The sequence below is a fragment of the Limulus polyphemus genome, unplaced genomic scaffold (assembly GCF_000517525.1).
Source record: "Limulus polyphemus unplaced genomic scaffold, Limulus_polyphemus-2.1.2 Scaffold738, whole genome shotgun sequence".
Lineage (NCBI taxonomy): Eukaryota > Metazoa > Arthropoda > Merostomata > Xiphosura > Limulidae > Limulus > Limulus polyphemus.
In genome coordinates, this window is record NW_013666348.1 from 257,052 (window position 1) to 279,769 (window position 22,718).

General features: G+C 34.5%; 1 protein-coding gene and 1 long non-coding RNA gene across 5 annotated transcripts in view; one reads left to right on the plus strand and one right to left on the minus strand.

The window, feature by feature from the left end:
* LOC111085959 overlaps positions 1-22,718 on the plus strand; it is a 38,716-nt gene that overhangs the window by 603 nt on the left and 15,395 nt on the right. Inside the window, exon 2 of one of the 3 annotated variants that reach the window (XR_002610728.1) lies at positions 16,111-16,307. This is a non-coding gene — a long non-coding RNA (uncharacterized LOC111085959). Of the gene's footprint in view, positions 1-16,102; positions 16,313-22,718 lie in introns of those variants that run through there. The other 2 variants (XR_002610729.1, XR_002610727.1) reach the window with 2 other exon arrangements.
* Positions 1-22,718, minus strand: part of LOC111085958 (transmembrane protein FAM155B-like) — a 74,974-nt gene that overhangs the window by 449 nt on the left and 51,807 nt on the right. The window contains exons 2-3 of one of the 2 annotated variants that reach the window (XR_002610726.1): positions 19,452-19,617; positions 11,170-13,212 (exon numbers count right to left, since the gene is read on the minus strand). Coding sequence is in view for 1 of the 2 variants with exons in the window: in XM_022386947.1 (XP_022242655.1) it covers positions 12,845-13,212; positions 19,452-19,617 (534 nt within the window). In the remaining variant the exon portion in view is untranslated. Of the gene's footprint in view, positions 1-7,015; positions 13,213-19,451; positions 19,618-22,718 lie in introns of those variants that run through there. The other variant, XM_022386947.1, reaches the window with a different exon arrangement.

A 22,718-nucleotide genomic window follows, 5' to 3' on the forward strand; every position in this document is an offset into this window, starting at 1 on the left:
TAGAGCATGCATGAAAGAACAAGATAGTTCTGGAAACTAGAGGGCGCCACAGTAGTCATGTGACTCGCTGACGCAACAATATGTAAAAGACAGTGTGTGTGTCACGTTACGTCACACTTGATTTCTCGAAATAGGAAGAGTCATAAAAGCCAAAAATACATTTATCCAGATAGAGGAGTTCGATTACTGTCTGCCCATAACGATTTTAGTGACGGGGGTGCTAGGGGACCGTGAGGGAGGGGATGCCTTGAAACCTTATAAGTGTAGTGAGTGTTTGGATCACCTGGCCTAGAGCCAAGTGCATAAAAGTTATCATTAAAGTAAAAAAAAATCGATTCAATTTTAAACTTAAATCGTTTCAGAATTATGTTATTTTCTGTTATATCACCAACGTTTTTAATAAAAACAAAACAAGCTTCTTTAATCAACGGAGATTCTAAATTAAGAAATCAACAAATATTTTTCCAGTTTTGTTGTCTATATATTTCATTTTATACTTTCCGTACATAGACTTTCAACAATATCAGGTTATACTTTTGTTGCTAAGCAACATAACATAAAAGCCATTGTTGGGACTCGTTTTTTTTTTATATATTAGAAGTTCTTAATCTGATCTTTACCAATAAGTATTCTATGAATACACCACGAATTTATTTCATGATAGGAAAATTGTTATTAGCTTTCTTAGATCTTCAATTTTGCAAGTCTATTTTATCTAACTTATGCCCTAAAACAATTTTTTATTTATTTTTGCAAAAAGGAAAAAAAATCGCTCAGAAAAATGCTGTAGTCGTATTTTATCTTATTACAATAACGATATACGAAATTGCTGTAGTGAGTAACAAGTATTGTAAGTGATGTTTATTTTTAATACGTTAAGAATTGCAAATCGAAATTGAACTGATCACCCTCAAGTTGTGAGACCGTTTTTGATATTTTAATCACAGAGTGTTTTTAATGGGGCAATTTATCAAAAGATGGGGGAAAAAGTCATCTGGTTGTGATTTAATAATGAGATGTGAATCAGATCTGCTCGAATGTTTTCACGGAAGCCATTTATATGCTTTATTCCTTATAATGAAGAAAAAAAAATCTGGTGCATCGAACTGGAATATCCGTTTAAATACAGTTATGAAAGCATAATTTCATTATCTCTCAAACGAAGAAGGGTTTGAAAAGGAATGCAAGCATCTTGTGGGTTCTGTTTATTTGATCTTGTGTAGTAAAGTTTTCTGATCACTATCAACACAATCTGATGATGAAGTTGTAGGTTTTGTTACATTACTTTAAAAAGTAATAAAAATGTGAAATCTAATATCTAAAACGAAAATAAATTGTTGCTGGAGAAAGTTTAATAATCCAATAAAAGTGAATTTCGGAATACGGCAATATTCCTGTAAATACATCCTCTTTCATAACATTTTAAAGAAAGGTAAAATTTAAAGGCTTAATACCACAAACGGAAAGAAAAGTAAAACCAACTTGAACAGTGATTTTGATGATTTAAAGTGGTCTGTGTAAAATTTAGAAAGAAATAAGACCATCTCCAACAAATAGAGACGAGCGTGCCGGACTGAAAATCCTTGACTCGAGTCCCCTTACCGCCAAATAAAAAAACAAATGAGCTTCACATTTTGGCATCGTATATACTTTATTAGTGGTGATGGTCAAATCCCACTATTCGGTCTTACAAGAGTTAATGGCGTTGATTAGCTATCGCTTCAAAATTAGGGTCGGCTAGCACCGCTAGGGTTACATTGCTTTAAGCAGCCTTATTTATTCAATAAATATATGGAATAACAGAGGGTATTAGGTAGACGCGCCAAACGGGTGATATGCTTTTTATTTGATAATACTTTGAAACTAATGATATTACTGGTTCCACACAGACAAGCTATAATGGCTAATCCAAAACAAAACTACGAAGAGGCAGAACCATACTTATTCAATACAGACAAGCTATAATGGCTAATCCAAAACAAAACTACGAAGAGGCAGAACCATACTTATTCAATACAGACAATCTATAATGGCTAATCCAAGACAAAACTACGAAGAGGCAGAACCATACTTATTCAATACAGACAATCTATAATGGCTAATCCAAGACAAAACTACGAAGAGGGAGAGCCATGATGGATTTTACAGAAAACTTATGGATAAAGTAACGTCAATTATGAGATGTTTATTTAAAATCTTATTATTTAAATTGAAATAATTACTCTATTTGACTTATTCCTTGTCTGTTGTTAAACGCAAAGCTGCACAATGGGATATCTGTATTCTGACCATTGCGGGTATTAAAACCTGATTTTTAGCATTATAACCCCTCAGACTTACCGCTGAGCCACCGGGCGTCTTGCTGCTTCGATTTGAACAATTCGTGAAACTTATAATTGATGAAAACTCCCTGTGATGGTGACTTAATTCGTTCAAAGACAGGAGAGGGCAAGTCAAATACCGCGTAGTTATGCACCTTATTTTTAAACATTGTGATAACGACCTTATTATATCCTATATGTTTGTTGGTTTATATTGAACACAAAATAGGAAACGGTTCCAAATAACCAAAGATGTATGAAAATGTACTGTAAAAAAATATACAGTATATGAATGAACAATACAAAGAAGTTTGAAAAAAAACAGGTATCAGATATAATACTTGTTGAGCAGAAATTAGCAGCTGATATAAAAACAACATATATTGGTATTTTCAACCTGAACGGCACTTTATGTAACACATGGACAAAACTGTCAGTTGACAGAAAACTTTCAAGTGTCACACAAAGCCATTCCTAATTCCAAACTGCTTACCAGCCAGTAGTGCCTGCCGTCTATTTAATTCACCAAACAAGGGGATTGATTGTTTAGTCATAACGTTCCTATAAACTGGAAGTCCCCCCCCCCCCAGTGGCACAGCGGTATATCTGCGGACTTACAACGCTAGAATCCGGGTTTCGATACTTGTGGTGGGCAGAGCACAGATAAGCCCATTGTGTAGCTTTGTGCTTAATTACAAACAAACTGAAAGTGCGGAGCGTTTTGATTGGCTTATTGTGATTCGAACCTTGGATCTTTCGATCCGCAGATACATACTGATCACTAGGTTACGTCTGGCTAATAAATTAAGACGATTCAGCTGAAATACTTTAAAAATGCCCTATGTTTCATCGGTCACCATTCTCAAACGTCTGTCTCCTGTCATAATATTGTATATACTTGGAAAAAAGTACCATATTTTCTTTCTTAGATAAACTGTGGGATTGACAGCCACGTTATAATGCCCGCACAGCTGAGAGGATGAGCATGTTCGAGGACATTAAATACACCAACAGATTAATTTCAAAGAGTTTATTATAACCCTGTAGAGAAGACAACACAAAATGCCTTACTTGAGCAGAATAATAGCGCAATTAATAGATTTTTTCAATATTTTTATGATGAAATTTGTTTGCTCGTTGTTAATCACAAAGCTACACAATGAGCTATTCGTGCTATGTCAACCAAACTACGGGTATCGAAACCTGATTTTTATCGCTATAATTCCAGAGGCTCGAAACTGAGTCATTTGGGAGGGAGGTGTAGAACTATGCGTTTTTTTTAGTATTGTTTGTTTTTGAATTTATTCACAAAGCTACACAATTAGCTATTTGTACTATGTCAATCAAACTACGGGTATCGAAACCTGATTTTTAGCGTTATAAATTCCAGAGGCTCGAAACTGGGTCATTTGGGAGGGGGGTGTGTAGAACTTTACGTTTTTTGGAGTATTGTTTGTTTTTGAATTTATGTACAAAGCTATACGATAGGCTATCTGCGCTCTGCCCACTACAGGTATCGAAACCCGATTTCTAGTGTTGTAAGCCCGCAGACATACCGCTGTGCCACGTGGGGGGGGGGGCTTTTTTAAGTAGATTACTGAAATTAATGTAATTGTGTTTTTGTTCTTTTGAGGCGTTGTAAAAATTAATAACGTTATTTGCAGGTAATAATGATTCAACAGCTCAACAGAATAGTTTATCTCAATTCGATAGCCAATAAAAATTTAGTAACAATTCACCCTTGATGACGTAAGCAGCTAAAATAAATGCTTATCTGATTCCGAAAAGAAAATACTTAAACTACATGACAATCATTTCTTTTATTTATTTTTCTGTTATTGGTGGGGAGGGGGGGATCTACGTTACGGTTGGACGCTGTTAGTACTGGCATACTTTAATAGAAACTAATTCTTTGAAACAAGATTTATTGCCTCATTGTAATCATCTAAGAATTATTTTGAACAGATTGAAAGCTACCTCAAGAAGTTTTTGGTTGAGTTAAGCTATCTGTTGTGTCAACCGTGGGAAACCGAAGTCGGGATTTTAGCGTTGTGAGACTGTAAACTTACCACTGTTCTACCGGGGGATTCTGATTAAGAATCTCTTCTAAGGGATTTTATGCTGTTATATCAGTAATCCATATAACTTTTTGGATCTTTCTAAGTATCCTAGGACGGGCTAGTGCAGTTCGTGTTTAAAATGTATATAATTTCTGACTGCGACTCCATTGGTTCCAGTGTCTTCCTTTTTCCTTCATAAATTGTACTAATGAATTGAAAAATGTATCTCTCCTAATTACTACAAGAAACTTGGGGGTGGGTGGGTGTTATTGTACGCTATAATGCTGAATATCACCAATTTAATTTGGTGGTACGAATACATATATAAGACAGTATTCTCACTTATTCCTGACTAACTGAGATATGTCATACAAACACTTACCCAACAGTACCTAATTGCTATGACTTTCTGAGCTATGTATTGCTATGGCTTGTTGAACTAGTTCATACAAATACTTGCCCAACACTATCTAATTGTTACAACGTTCTGAGCTATGCCATAGAAAACTTACCCAACAGTATCCAATTGTTACAACTTTCTGAGATATGTCATTACAAAAGTTACCCAACAGTATCCAGTTGTTACAACTTTCTGAGATATGTCATACAAAACTTACCCAACAGTATCCAGTTGTTACAACTTTCTGAGATATGTCATTACAAAACTTACCCAACAGTATCCAGTTGTTACAACTTTCTGAGATATGTCATTACAAAAGTTACCCAACAGTATCCAGTTGTTACAACTTTCTGAGATATGACATTACAAAACTTACCCAACAGTATCCAGTTGTTACAACTTTCTGAGATATGTCATTACAAAAGTTACCCAACAGTATCCAATTGTTTCGACTTTTTGAGCTATGTTATGAAAACATTTACCCAACAGTGTCCAATTGGTATGACTTGCTTCATTATTTTATACATAGCTTGCCCAACATTATTCAATCAGTAGGTATCGTACCACCGTTTCTACAGTTCCTAGTGTTTGTATTGAAAGAAAGCTAAATAGGTAAAATATCGACTAAATATTAAACTTTAGCGTAAAAGAAATAAAACAATCAATAACTTAGGCTCAGTTTTTGTATCTCACCTGGTGACACATTGTGAACAAAATAACCAAAAGTTTTATTGTGTACAGCCGATAAAACCTTTTGTGAATTTAAATAACATAGTTCTTTCCAATATTTAAATTAATAACTTAGATGGCGCTTCTTTCAAGTGAGAAATCCAGAAACCAGACAGTTTTTGAAAATACAGGCGTCACCAATGAAGAGCATACGCTAAGTTCTTATACTAGCCTTTACAAAAGCAGCAACAAAATTACCTATTCACGACTTTTTCCCCTAACCTTTAGGTATAAAACCTGTTTCTCAACTTAACTCGAAGCTAAAACAGTTTCCGATGGACGCTTCTATTTTATGGTGTGGGGGTTACACAAGAACCCATAAGTGTATTTATAAAAAAAAAGGCTGAATTTACTGCGTGTACGTATGTGTTTGCTGTGTCATTGATTTTATTTTATATATATATTTCATTTAAACCCGCATATAAACATCTGACCATAGACAATTAAACAGGGAGGCAGAAGTGGTATTTTCCAATCCACATTCAGTTGTTGTTGTGTTTTTTTTTGGCAAAATATTTTCTCGCCTCACTTCGCCAGACACAGTTTTTCTTTACTCTTGTCTCCAAACTTTTTCTTTTACAAAGTTAGGCGCCCATGAATCTGACAATTATCTTCTTTTTCATCACAATAACGTGGATTAAATATTTGAAATTAAGAAGAACCAAAAACACTCGAACTGATATGATCACCCAGCAGAACTGAGAGTGAATATGATAATTATATTGTTGTATTTTACTGTCGTGTTTTTGCTGCGAACATACTAAACACTTTGAAAATCTCCACGTACTATCAGTATTATTACTATAAACGAATTTTATTATTGTTGTAAGCTATATTCTTAATACTGTAATTTGTTAGCCATAGGGCATAGAACGCCTAGAAAGCTCGAAGGATGTGACCTCAAGATTTTCTAGTATAATAGAACGTATAATATGAATAAGACATCTCACGAAGCGTTGTCAGGTAAGAGAGAGTGAGTTGGAAGACAGGCAAGGATACAACAAGTAGGATTATTTTGAGGATAGAGAATAACCAGTTATTGTATTAGCTTTTGCGGTTACTTTGTACAAATAATTATTAAAATAAAAATTTGTCTTCTGTAAAAATTGCTGTTATTTGGATATCAAGTCTGGTAGTGTTTATTGCATTTTATTTGTTTGTTTTTTGAATTTCGCGTAAAGCTACACGAGGGCTATCTGCGCTAGCCGTCCCTAATTTAGCAGTGTAAGACTAGAGGGAAATCAGCTAGTCATCACCACCCACCGCCAACTCTTGGGCTACTCTTTTACCAACGATTGACCGTAACATTATAACGCCCCCACGGCTGAAAGGACGAGCATGTTCGATGTGACGGGGATTCGAACCCGCGACCCTCAGATTGGGAGTCGAGTGCCTTAACCACCTGGCCATTTTATTTTGTGTTTAATTTCTAATTTAAGTTTTGAAAACAAATGAAAAAGACGTGAGTTGAAATATGCTGGTTTTATTCATTTGTTTTCTCCAGCATGAATTTACAAGTCAACAACAGTTTAAAATTATATCTATTTACAGCAGTCGTCTCTACACAAGTTTTTATTATCTCTATAGAATATAAAATCGTTATAAATCACTTACTATACACTGTCTGCTTTCTCAGTTTTTATATCGTATGGGCTGGACGTGTAATCACCATAGACTAGATTCGATAACTTTTTTAGACATATATATATATATATACATATATAATCACCCTTGTGCCAACTACAGTTTCAACAGTGAACATATAATCTTTGATGCAGCTACCAGCTATGGTGGCACATAAAAACTCTACACTATGCAGTATTTTTAACACTTCAACAAATACCTATACAGAAATAATGAGATCCAGGCTTAACGATTCAAGATTAACATAACTTGACTTTGGTGCTGAAATATGAATCATGAATAATGTTTAACTCACACAAACAATAACACAAAATGATTATAGATATAACTATAATGCTGTGGATGTCACCAGTTCTCAATATTTTCCCACTAATTATCCCAAAATATACGAGAAACTCGATAATTTCGTTATAATTTTATTTGTTGGTTGATCCAGTTGATTGGAACGTTTGTTGAGCTTCGTTCTTCATAATTATATTAATTTTGAAATAAAATTGAAAATGGGCGCCCACTGCCTTACAAAGATGGCAAAAAAAAAGTTACGAAGTTTCGGAAGTCTTCAGTTTGACATAGAAGACTTTCAGAACGTCGCTACTTTTCCCACTTTAGCCATCTTTGTTGAGGCCTTTTTCATTACATTCTGTTATCTATGTAAGATGGTGGCGCTGAGTTTCATCTTTGTTTCGTTATGGATACAAGGCTTAAATCATCAGTCAAAAATACAATACTTTGTTCAGTGAGCGAACTTTATTTTAGAAATTAAAGAGCATTTTTTATCACATTTATTGCACACCTTAAAAAGTAAAAAAAAAAGTTCTTCTCATAATTAATTTCTGTACAAACTTTAATGTTGAAATTCTAAAACGAATTTTGCAATAATCAAGTTAAATCCATTTATTTAACATCTACATGTTCGTGACCAAGATAGAGAAACAGTCAAACTGTGACACAGCACCACCAGATGTCGAACGTCAAATTATTATCTTTCATGTCTCTTCTCCTGCCCCCAGTGGCTTAGCGGTAAGTCTGAAGGCTTATAACGTTAAAAACAGGGTTTCGATACCTGTGGTGAGCACAACCTAGATAGCCCATTGTGTTGCTTTGTACTTAACACCAACCAAACAAACTTTCTTCGTTTTTTTTCTAGATAAAATGCGAATATTATCTTTCTAGAACTCTCTTCGATAAAATTGCTTAGAGGGCGGTGCTAGATACAATTTCAAATTATGTTTTAAATATAAAACTGATAAATAAACTTGAATATTTCTAATAAACACGAAATTGCAACAATAAAAAAGCCTACCCCAGTAGCTTAGCGGTAAGTCTTAAAGCTTATAACGCTAAAAACTGGATTTAGATACCCGTGGTGGGCACAGCACAGATAGCCCATTGCGTAGCTTTGCGCTTAACAACAAACAATCAACAAAAATAATTTATAACATTTTACCAAATTACGATTTTCTGTCTCAAGCTTGTGATAACTTTAAAATGTTGAGGTTTTTTTCTTTAAAGCAGTAGCTGTAACCTATTTCACAAGTGCTAATATTGTAGGTAGGATCTACTTTCAAGCTGCTTAGTGACTTTACTTTGAACAACTGTTTTTTATTCAGTTATATTGCATTAGGTAACAGGAATGATTAGGAATCATCCTAAAATATAACTTTTTACAGCAAAAAAAAAAAACATGTAAGATTGAGCGCAGTACATATACTCTACACTAGCAGGCAGTAAACTGTTTCTATAAAAAAATAGATAATTTAGGGTCAATAATGCTCACGGTATAGTATCAAATGTTGATGGCTCTGTAGCGTGAGTAGAAACGCGCCACCTAATGGTACTGTGATTAAGTTTGATAGAAAATTAAACCTATAAATATAATTTAAATCTTACGACTTTTGTAATCATCTTTATAGCGTTAATACGTGAACTTTTCTACCTTAATCAAATACAGTTAATTAATGTATATTTTCAGTTATTAAATACTGTACGATTGTACACAATAATAATAATAATCTGACAACACAGAATGAAATGTTAAAACATGCAGTTCAATTATTTACAACTAAGTTTGATGTTATAATACTAATAAAACATTTCCTAAACCATTAAGAAACTAAGGTTTCAGTTTCTTTTTAAAGACTTGAAAACAAATAAGTCATTAAGTTCTAGCTGTAGTTAATGAAACTTATTATTACATAACACAATACTTTAAACAAATAGTAGTAGCATGATATGAACTATTAATTAGCAATAGTGTAGCACTGTCGTTCGTCATATAGTACAGAACCTGATAAATCACTTAGGCCTAACTTAAAAGATCTAAACCTTCAATAGTTTATAATTAAAGGTAAGACGTTAAATCATTACTATACGTTTTTATACATTATTAAGTTACGAAGTATGATTTACGAACGTTGGTAGTTCTGCATTTGAATTGAGGTACGATGGGTAATTTTTTTCTATGACATACATTTCGCCTTTAAAATAGAAAACTAGCCCTTCTCATGAACGACCGTAGTTTCTATTGCTACTACTGTTAATTGGAATAAGCTAACACAAATAATTTATTGTTGTAGTATTTATTGTTGTACATGATAAAGTTCCACGATTACAACAATGTTTCAACGAAGAATAATTGTTTTTATTTTCACATTAAAATCAAAATATACTAAACGCAAAATTAAAGCAACGGCTCTAATTTTTGTTTAATCCATCAATTTTGAAAACTGCTCTAGGAATGAATTATCGTGTACACTTTTAAATCCTCTATAATTTACTGAAGTACAGTACATATAAGAAATATAAGTTCGTGTAAAAACTATAGACAATAAAAAAATCAACACTGTTTGATTTTTATATAACAAATGGAAAACAAGTATGGCGCAGAAAGAAAAAAAAAGAAAACTGAAAATTCTCATGCTTTCGAAAAGAAGCATATGCAGTAACTATAATAAAAGTAACCATTACTTCGATATACAAATGAGCCGACATTTTCATCATTATTGTAAACCAAAAATATATTTAAAATAGCATCAATAAATTCTTTAATTAATTTTTTCGACATTATCTCATTAGTCGTGATTCCGAAACTGCCACAAAATGTAAAACGTGGAGCTTCTATAGTTTAGTTTGAAATAGTTTATGAATTCACAAATATATAGTACTGGTGCTAAAATCGGAAGACTACAGCGGTCACGGAGAGAACTTACACATTTAATTCTAACCCTGTAATTCCTTCCATTCTTGTAATCGTGAAAGATTAATCACAGAGACAATTAGCACATTTACATCTATTACCATTACTCATCTCTGTAATCCCTTTCCACTCTTTTAAACTTACGAAATTAATCACAGAGAAAAACCAATACATTTAGATCAATCACTCGACCCTGTAAATCTTCACTCTCATCTTGAGAGATTAGTATAAGTGGCTTATTTTTAGTATTGAATTAATGTCTAACTCGGGTGAATATTTCTAAAATTATAAGAACATCAAATAATGTCTTTCTTTATCCCAGTCACGCTAGTAGCCACATAATGTTATCGCTTATTCTGATTCTAGGATTCACTTATGACATCAAAAATGTTCACTAGATGACATCACATAACAGAAAACCTCGAGTATAATCCTCCTCTAAACGTTACTTTACAAATAATAAGAAAACAACTTTGGTATCTCCCTCTATATAATGTTAATATTGCAAAAAGAGAAAACGTTGATTTCGTTTCCAGTTGCGAGACAGTGTAGTAAAATATTGAAAAAAATGACTTGGGAAATCCTTCGTTGTTTCGCTTTTGTAAAATGGTAAATGTAGCAGAAGGTCTGAATCTTGAAATAACTGAGGAAAATGTTAAACTTTTACCCATAAATAAACTGGGTAAAAATATGTAGTGATACCCTATCATTTCCTCTTTCCGTTGGCTTATCACATTTCGCATACAACAAAAACAGTGATCAAAGTTTTGGACTTGCGCATACGATGTTAGATTGATAATCTAATTTTGTCTTACTTACCTCTGGACTGCATTAGAAATACTCGTACATATATATATATTAATGGAAGGTTGATTCGAAAGACAATGATGGATACCCGTGTAATAACGTACTTAGAATGACTTCACCTCTTAATGCATATTACTTCGCGTTAGCACGACGGCATGATTTTGGAACATTCATATAAGACTAGTGGTTGACCAAATCAAACTATGATAGGAATATTCCACTAGGTGGCCACCTAACGTTTTCACTTGCCACGCATTATAAGATTGCGATTCATGCCAACGTCATGTTCTGTTAATTAGGATATGCTCGGTGCAAAGCCAGTAATATGATACACTATGACGTCGGCTCTTGTTTAAACGAATATGCATAAATCAATTTACATAATGGTTCATAACCATCAGGTCAGTATATGTAATTAAACAGTAACATCACAGCCACGTCTTAATTACTAACAGATAAAGTATAATCGCAGCAAAGTGTACCTGTTTCAACAGAATAAGTTACAGTTTTATTCAAAGCATTCAAAACGAATCTATTTGGCCAAAGTTTTCTTGTAAACGGTCATGATGTTGTATTCTTCAGTTTTCCTCACAGAGTGGTAGATAAAACCACCTCAGGTAGTGAGCGTACTTTTATAAAATCAGAGAAACTTTTATGCTGTTTCATTGACAATGCTCTTTAGTAGTATTTGTTTCCGAAAAATTGTCCCTAAGACAATTTTTTTTTGAGACTACACCTCAACGGTGATTTTTTTTTCTTCTTCTTTCACAAGAACAGAAAATTACAAAGAACGCTGAAGAGTTCTAATATTAAAAACTATGCAAGCTTATGAAGCCCGGGAATTAAATGTTCGTTGCATGGTTAATTACCCTAAAAATACCTTAAAACAATCAGTCAAGTTTTTGATTGTACTATAAAAAAACACTGTGGCAATGAATTTTATAAGTTGATTAATTTAAAAGATTAGACTCATTTTATGCAAAGTTCAATAGCTTCAAACTCGATGCTATTCCTAAAAATTCATTAAAGTCAGTCTTTGGAATAAATATGGTCTTCGCCAATTTTGATTTGCAGCTTTTTAAATTCATTATTTCAGTGTTTGTAATGCAGGCAACATTTGACGAATACCCAAGATAAAATATCGACATTATTTCAGTGTTTGTAATGCAGGCAACATTTGACGAATACTCAAGATAAAATATCGAGTAATTAAATAATCTATTCTGAACGTAGAGGTCGTTTATTTATTTGTTAAATTAAAGTCTAATAAAACACTACGAAATAACACACACACACACATATACGTATATATATATATATATTATAAGAAAAACAGTAGATATTAAAAGAGTATACCAAAAAACGTTTTTAGATACTTAAAAAACAAAACAGAAACAGCTTCATTAAAGAAATTGCGGTGGAACAAAAATCATTTCTCTAACACTGTAATCTTATATTGAAGATACATTCGAGCATACTCTCTGCAAACAGTCATTTAACATGTCACGTGATAACTCACTCAACCATTTAGTTACCCTTAAGCCTTTTCTTCTAGACAACAACTGTATCGGCTTTCCCATAAAGACAGACGATGTGTACTTACATAATCTAACTATAGAAATGTGGACTTAAGTCTCTTCGTTCTATTTTGATTACAGAAAAAAAAACGACAGTAGCTAAACCAATGCTAAGTGGGTTCTATGCAAACAATTCCAAAAGGGTTTGGCCAGGTCCATCTGCTACTTCGCTGCGTACAATGTCCGATCACTAAGTGGCGCCACAATCCACCAATGATTATAAATAGTCCTGCCATAAGGCAAGGGTTTGCAGTCTTTGTCACTGCTCGTGAAAAAGTGGCGGGAGACAAATGTGAAGTGTTTTTAAGTGATAACGCATTCGAATTTGTGCGGGTCACCGTAGAATCCTTCCAGAAAAAAGAAGTATTCCATGTTTTAGGCTCGATGTCTGGGTTGACATGGCAGAGCTGGTAACAGGATCCAGGTAGGCCGTAAGGAGAATTAGGCGAAATAGAAGGAATGTCTGGAATGTTAGGATCTAGAATAAACGAGAAAAAAACAAAAAACACTTGGCATCATGAATGATTTAAAACAGATGCTTAAAATAAACACATTGATAAGCTAAAATGACGACTATAGATTAGAAACCATATGAGCAAAGAACAACTGCTACAGATTTGATTTTAAATAAAATATACTTTTGTTCGATCAGTTAGTTCTCCCCCCTACGCGTTCCAAATCTTATTCTGGAATACACAATACTTAACGCCCCCTAGTGGCACAGCGGCATGTCTTCGGACTTACAACGCTAGAAGCCGGGTTTCGATATCCGTGGTGAACAGAGCACAGATAGCCCATAGTGTAGCTTTGTGCTTATCTTCAAACAAACAACAGTTAACAAACTGAATTTTTAAGCCAGTAAAAAAATTTAAATATTTCTTACAAATAACATTTTATAGTTCCATTTATTCACGCACGTCAAGGTTAGGAAGATGGGTTAGATTTTTTTTAGAGACTTTATAATATGTTACATAATTTCTTTAAAGGTGTTGCATGTTGGTTTTGAAAAAGTGAAACGCGATTCGGAGAAGATTACAACAGTATGCTGGGAAATAAAAAATGGCGGGAACTTAAATGTCACAAGATGTTTTTTGTTGTTGTTGTTTTTTACCTCAGACTTAGCCCACCGAGGTTTTTCCAACATTTACCTAGCCTTCAAAATCCTTCCAAATTTAAAAGAATCACAAACAGTTCGAGTTTAATTATTCTCCCCAGGTTTTAAACACTTTTATATAACATTTCTTCGTGCTATTTTATTTTATTAAATATTTTCGGTTTATCCATAAAACGTTATCATTTTACCTAATTTACCAAACCATCGAGGTTTCGTTGGAAACTCCTAAAATTCAGATTTTAGCTTTGTGTTCTGAAGGACTCTTAATTTCACCTTATTATTTCCAGATTATCTCCTATTCCTGGATACCTCGGTACGTCAGCGCTACGTTTAAGGATTTACAATGTAAAAATCTAGGGGTTCGATTCCACGAGGTGGACAGAGCGCAGATAGTCCATTGTTTAGTTTCGCGCTAAAACATATCGATTCTGTGAGAGTTTGATGTTACCAAATACAACACTATATTTTTATTGATACTTAAAAGCTTTCCAACTTTTAACCAAATATTCTAAACCTCAATCGCCTTATTTACATCATCCAGCTTTAATAATATCATCACTTTTCAAATAAGTACATTATATACTTTGTTAAAACCATCTGATATCTATTCTTTTTCACCTTTTCTAAATACAGCCTTTCCCTCTTGTCTACCCTTTTTCACCTTTTCTAAACACAGCCTTTCTCTCTTGCCTATCCTTTTTCACCTTTTCTAAATACAGCCTTTCCCTCTTGTCTACCCTTTTTCACCTTTTCTAAATACAGCCTTTCCTCTTGTCTACCATTTTTCATCTTTTCTAAATACAGCCTTTCCCTCTTGTCTACCCTTTTTCACCTTTTCTAAATACAGCCTTTCCCTCTTGTCTACCCTTTTTCACCTTTTCTAAATACATTCTTTCCCTCTTGTCTACCATTTTTCATCTTTTCTAAATACAGCCGTTCCCTCTTGTCTACCCTTTTTCACCTTTTCTAAATACAGCCGTTCCCTCTTGTCTACCCTTTTTCACCTTTTCTAAATACAGCCTTTCCTCTTGTCTACAATTTAACAATTTTACTTCTTTGCCTGTTACAAAACTCAATTCAAAGAACTGGCCAAACAAATGGGGCGAGAACACTCATTTTCCATGTAAATATATAAGAGGTTCCGGTAGCAATTAGTGGGGTTAATTGCAATACTGCCGATATTTGTGTATTAATTTTTTGGTGTGATTCGTATGTGATTAGCGACTCTGGAACTACCAAGGTGATTGCCCCACAAGCAATTTGGTGCATAAATAGTTTTACATATATCTCGAAAACCCCGATATGGTTGTTAATTTTAAGGTTTAAAAAAATCATAAATAATGATAATCACCTTTTAAAACATATGGACACTAAAGAAGAATGGTGTGCTCTTGAAAAAAAAATTGATTGCCCCATAGAAAGAATGATCGTGCCTTAAATAAATAGGGTAGACCCTCAGAAGGAGATTGATCCATCTTAAATAAAAAATATATGGGGCGCTCAAGGTAAGAATAATAATTTATTTAAAAAATTAGCCCTAAAAAAGGAGTAACTGCCTCCTAAAGAATCAATAAAGATACAATGACAGGCTCTATGAGAAAGAATGGTGAGTTGATATGGGTCGTAACGAATAGTGTGAAGACAAACCTTTTCAATATTATGTTCCTGGCGTGGAAGATGTAACCAGTGAAACTTGACTATAAAAACTCTGTATGGCAATATATTTACAAAAAAAGAATCCATTTTAATACAGGTTTAAATGTTTGTATAAAAGTAGCAAATAAAAAAAGAATCCATTTTAATACAGGTTTAAATATTTGGATAAAACTGGTACATACAAAAAATCCATCTTAATAAAGGTTTAAACGTTTAGATAAAACTAGGAAATACACAAAAAAAAAGATCCATTTTAATACAAATTTAAATGCTTGGATAAAACTGGCAACTATAAAAAAATAATCCATTTTAATATAGGTTTAAATGCTTGGATGATAACTGGCAAGAAGTCGAAAGCAAATTTTCTAATATAAAGAGGAAAAAATCCTAACAATGTAAAAGGCGATGTCCACATTGATAAGGAAACTGCAGACGATTATTTCCACATTGATGGATGCGCACAGATATGGAAAATTAAAGAATTTAAATGACACTTTATTTCAGTTTGTTATCATGTTTTTGTTTGTGTGGTTAGAATAGAATAGATGTTCACACTAATTGAGAATTTTGTTTTAATTGATAGACACCTATTTTTTTTTTCACTAGAACACTCTGACGGCGAGAGTTTTTTAGACTGCTGGGAAAGTAAGCCACGAACTTCATGGCTGGTTTTGTTTGATGAGATCCAGAAGCTACACGTGAAACTATCACGACATCTCGCGGACTCTTAAGAAACGAAAGCTAATCTTACAAGAAAATTGCAAAATTCCTGAAAACGTTGTGAGTGAACAAGCACCACAAACGTGAGGTTATGACGTTAAGTAGTGTCATTCTTATTAAATTATATTACTATGAAAGAAGTCTAAGCATCATAATGCCTATCATGTCACTCAAAGATATGAAACCCTCAAACCCGAGCGCTTTCGAAAGGTAGACTTTTCTTCTTCAGGGGCGAACTTGGATGATTGTTTGTTAGTTATGAATTTCGTGCAAAGCTACACGAGGGCTATCTGCGCTAGCCGTCCCTAATTTAGCAATGTAAGACTAGAAGGAAGGCAGCTAGTCATCACCACCCACCGCCAACTCTTAGGCTACTCTTTTACCAACGAATAGCGGGATTGACCGTCACATTATAACGCCCCCAAGGCTGAAAGGCCGAGCATGTTTGGTGGGATGGCGGATTCGAACCCGCGACCCGCAGATTGCGAGTCGAGCGCCCTAACCACCTGCCCGTGCCGGGACAACTTGTATGACTCACATGTTATGAGAAACCATTTAATCAACGAAGTCATGGGCATAAAAGTAAGATATTACATAAACAGTTTCAAAAAATGTGTTTAAAAATTCGACAAACACCATCGGTAAATTTATGTACTAAAATCGGTAAATTTATAACTAAGCTACTCCGTGATTTACCAGAAATTTATAAGTCAAGAAGTTAACAGAAGGCCATTAAAAAAGGTATGTTAATAACCGATTCTTTAAAACTGCTATTCAAACAAAAGATGATATTATTATGATAAAGAGCATGCAGGATTAAACAAGCCGATTTTAAGAACAAATCATAATTAACCTATTTAGGCCCCCAGTGGCAGATTTATCCTACTAGAAACCGGGTTTCGATACTCGTGGTGGGCAGAGCACAGATAGCCCTTCGTGTAGCTTTGTGCTTAATAACAAACAAACGAACAATTAAACTATTTAGGTGATCAAACACGTAAAAAACACGGAAATTTATCACGAGTTTAGGAAACTAACTTAGGTAGTACGACATTCTTTTAATTTAATGAACACTTGTAAACATCTTATTTTAATACTTTTTAGCTTATCTGAGGCGCCTCCCAGTGGCACAGCGGGTTTCACCGCCCATGGTGGGCAGAGCACAGATAGCCCTTTGTGTAGCTTTGTGCTTAATAACAAACAACAACAATTATCTGAGGCTTTTAAACTAATTCATCGTTCTCTGCCTTTTATGTTTGTTTTTGTTTTTTTAATTAAGCACAAAGCTACACAATGGGCTATCTGTGCTCTACCTACCACGGATATCGAAACCCGGATTCTAGCGTTGTAAGTCCGCAGACATACCGCTGTGCCACTGGGGGGGCAGCCTTTTATGGAGTTACAAAACTATTTTATAGCTCAGAAAAATTCCACCTCAGTTAAGACGGTGTAAGCTATAGAGATTTACCATTATAAGAGGCCTAACTGTATTTCTTCAGTTGGCTGGCCCAAGGTGTGTTGATGGGCTTTGAATAGGCTAAACTGCAGTTCACACCAGAGGGTGCTGCGAATCTAAGAATGTATTCGGCCCCTACGCTTGAAATTTTATTTTCAATTTGACATAATCATTATAGAGTGAGCTGTCTGAACCAGCGTGATGGTAACCAATCAGCAGTAACTTGACTTAATGGTGATGAGGGGATAACTGTCATTTTTGTTAAGGCACCAAAAGCTGTAAGCGCGCAGCGCGTTCACCAGAATATCGCATGCTCGAAATTTGGACCTTCTGATTCAACAGTCCAATATGTTAACCAATAAGTTATACGTGGCCCTGTAAGAGAGAATAATACGCCGGCAACACACATTTCCAAAAACGTACAAGTGAAAGTAAAGAAGAAAATATAACAATATATCAACCACAATATATCTGCTATATTCGGTGCCGACAAGGCCTTTCGCCCAATATCAAGGTTCACTATGTTGGCTGGAAAACTACAAATTTAAGTTTAATGTATAATGGGGGGTAAAATATTACAGGTTATGTTTGTTATGTATTATCAAGTGAATGTAAAAAACACCTTTATTACCATTGTTATGTATTATCATGTGAATGTAAAAAATACCTTTATTGCCATCTAAAGCACAGAAGTGGGTTAAGTTTATTGAAAATTAGTTCTGACAGAAGCAGAAAACTAAAATTAGTTATAGGTATGTAAATAATTCTTATACTCTAAAACCAAAGAACAATTAGAAAACCAGTAGAACTCTGACTGATTCTGGGCCCTTGTACACTAAGTGTAGGTTATAACGAAAGACTAACTGGTCAGTCTTTGCCTGTACAGGATTAAAAAAGCAAAACAAAACAAAAACATGTAAAACGAAAAGGCTAACTATTATAGTATACCTCATGTTTACACAGCTCCGAAAACTGAGCATATTCTGTACGATAAAGTTTGACACACCTTCACTTATTCAGAGTCAAAGAGTTTTTACATGTAATCTAATACTAAAGTTTACTTGTTTGTTTGTAGTATAAGCACACAGCTACACAATGAGCTATCTGTGCTCTGCCCACTACGAGTATAGAAACCCGGTTTCTAGCTTTGTAAGTTCGCAGACATTCCGCTGTGCCACTGGGGGGCGAAAAAAAAGAAGATTATTACTAAAAATAAAATAATCGTGTAGATGTCACTAGTAAATCTTGTTACTTCAGGTAAAAATTTTAAAAGAAGGGAAGAAAATAATAACTTAAAATAAAATAATCATGTAGATGTCACTAGTAAATCTTGTTATTTAAAATAAAAACTTAAAAACACTGCAAGTACTGGAATACAATTTATGATCTAAACTAAAGAGCTATGTCACATCCTTTTTTATACTTAGGGTGAAAAAAGAAAGAAAAGAAGATTATGATATAAAATAAAATAATCATGCAGATGTCGCTAGTAAATCTTGTTATTTAAAGTAAAAATGAAAAAAAGGAAAAAAATATTATAACTTAAAATAAAATAATCATGCAGATGTCGCTAGTAAATCTTGTTATTCAAAGTAAAAATTAAAAAAGGAAAAAGATTATAACTTAAAATAAAATAATCATGTAGATGTCGCTAGTAAATCTTGTTATTTAAAGTAAAAATTAAAAAAGGAAAAAAGATTATAACTTAAAATAAAATAATCATGTAGATGTCGCTAGTAAATCTTATTTCAAGTAAAAACGATAACCTTACCTATACATTTGAAGACTGGTTCGCCAGCGTACTGTTCTGTAATATAAGGATGAAAATAGGGACACTGTTGTTCTACCCGATGACAGAACGTCCGGCAGGGTTTTAAATGGCTATCATCAAGGAAAAACGGAAGCAACATAGCACACACCCATTCTCGATAAACATTCTGGAAGAAGAAAAATAGGAACAAATTATCAGGGGGGTGGCTGTGTGGTCTTCTATCTTTTTGCTCTTTTGTCCCCAAAATGCCCTTCTTCTTCTTAGCGACAAAATCGTTCATAACTATTAAAAGATACGGTCGATTCCAGACCTTGCTTACTGCGAGGACGTACATAAGACGTTAAAAGGCCAAGGACTCATTGACAAAAAAACAACAACAACACTTTTCAAACATCACATAGCAAGACCTTTGTGTGGGTGGGGGGGGGGGGATTAGGTGTGATTGTGGGGACTGTATGTTGCCTCTGGTACACATAGGATAAAAAGCCATAAGAAGCACACAAATCTTCTTTAACTTCTATTCAACTGGTGGTCTTCTAAACATTTTTGGGCCCGGCATGGCCTGGTAGTTAGGGGCAATTGAGTCGCAATCTGCGAGTTCGAATCCCCGTCAGACTTAACATGATCGCTCTTTCAGATGTGGGGACTTTATAATGTGCGGTCAAAATTTAAAAACAAACCAAACTTGTAAACGTTTTTTATAATCTAAAACTAAACTAAACTGGAACTAAACCTTTTTTTACTGTAAAGACACCTATAAGTCTTTGTGTTCCATTCACTTTAAAACTTAAATATTTTTTCCCCAAATAAACCGTTATCAGTTATTATGATGAAACAGATTGCACTTGTCTTGGTTTCAGTTTCCTTTATTCTTGTTTCTTTGTTGAATTTCGAATAAAGCTACTCGAGGGCTACCTGTGTTAGCCATCTATAATTTACAGGTGATGGACTAGAGGTAAGACAGCTAGTCAACACCACCCACTGCTAACTCTCGGGCTACTCTAATCGAATTGTGGGATTGACCATTACATTGTAACGCCCCCAAGGCGGAAAAAGATTGCATGTTCGGTGATGGGATTCGAGCCCACGACCTCCTAACCACCTTTGATCCTTACAAATCTTGTTCGTTGTGGGAAATGCATATAATTTCAAAGTTCTTTTCATACGCAGTCCACAGACATCTAGAGCAAGAAGGTGATGAGTTTGTTTGTTTTATTGAAATTTCGTGCAAAGCTACTCGAGGGCTAACTACGCTAGCCGTCTCCAATTCTGAAGTGATAGACTATGAAGAGGATAGTCAACTCCACCCACCGCCAACTCCTGGCTATTCTTTTACCAACCGAAAGTGGAATTGACCGTACCATTATAACACCCCACAGCTGAAAGAACGAGCATGTTCGATGACGGGATTCGATCTCGTGACCCGCAGACTGCGAGTCAAGTGCCTTTACCACAAGGCCATGCTAGGCACACAGATGAAAAGAACTCTAAAATTATATTTAATTCCAACAAGGGAAAGATACACGAATCAAGGAAACCTTAGCTATCAAGAAATTATATGCTATTTTTAAATATGTATAATAACGTACTGATAACATTCATATATGCACGACTATAAAATCAACAAAATCTAGCATTTTCTGAGTCGCAGAAGAATTTGAGAAAGAAATCCACAGAAGAGATTATCGAAGTATTCAGTAATGATTCGTATACTTTTATATTTAACCAACTATGTTGACAATCTACAAGCTGATAACCCTGTAAGTTTTCCTCTTAAGGAAACAGAACTTTTTAAAAATATTATTTCAGTCTTTATTTGGTATCTGTTATTGAGAAATTAAATTTTATAATTTGATGTCCCAGTTTTTTGAAATGTTGTCCCTATAGATCCTTTATGTTCGGGTTTTCATTTTTATCAGTAATTTGTAACTTTTGTTTATACTTGAACTCAGTATTTTGAGACTCTAGCCACCATGAATAAACGGGTATGATTTTTTAAAGTTGAGTTTGAAATTTCCACACAGCTCGGAATGACTCAACATAGCTTTCGCTGTTGCTTCCGAAGTTGGCTACAAGACAGGCGACATGACGCCACGATTGCATATGCACGTGCTTTTGCATCTGCCAAAACTGAGTAAGACAGTTGAATGCAAATGGTAGATGCTGTTCACAGCTGATGTTCGATTTTCAATTCATGAAACATTTATTTAATGTTCACAGCTGATGTTCGATTTTCAAATCACGAGGCATTTATTTAAAGTAGTCAAGGATGAACATGAATGAAGGTTTCTCAGAACTTTACAAGAAACTTCTAGCTAACAAGAAGTTGTTTGAAAAAATTTATTTCTCAAAGAGATATTTGTAACAAAAAGAATGTAAGTAAAAATGTCCTATTCATTTGGCGATATTTATTATTTGCATAATTGTTTATAATTTTCTCTTTAAGGGGGGGCAAGTTTTATATGAAAATCTAGTTGCATCCTTCAAGATTTATTGGATACATGACTCTAAATGAGTTAAAAAATAGTAAGTTTTACTTCTTTAAGATATTAAAACAGCTTACTTATCTAAAATTATTCAGAATTCCAGTTTGTACGGAATACGATGGGATCTAGTGCTGGTTACTAAACCTTCAGTTCTTATACTACTGTAAGAAGCTAAGCCTATAGATATCACACTACTAGCGGCTAAGCCTACAGATATCGCACTAGTAGCGGCTAAGCCTACAGATCTCATACTACTAGGTGCTAAGCCTACAGATCTCGTACTACTAGTTGCTAAGCCTACAAATTTCGTACTACTAGATGCTACGCCTACAGATCTCGTACTACTAGATGCTAAACCTACAGATCTCGTACTACTAGGTGCTAAGCCTACAGATATCGTATTACTAGATGCTACGCCTACAGATCTCGTACTATTAGATGCTAAGCCTACAGATCTCGTACTACCAGTTGCTAAGCCTACAGATCTCGTACTACTAGTTGCTAAGCCTACAGATCTCGTACTACTAGTTGCTAAGCCTACAGATCTCGTACTACTAGATGCTAAGCCTACAGATCTCGTACTACTAGTTGCTAAACCTACAGATCTCGTACTACTAGGTGCTAAGCCTACAGATCTTGTACTACTTGTTGCTAAGCCTAAACTTATTTAGTTTAAGTTTCTTCCTTGAATTTTTAAAGCAAATCTCCCACATAGACTAGCGTTATTCTTTTGTAGGCCCGGCATGGCCAGGTGGTTAGGCGCTCGACTCGCAATCTGAGG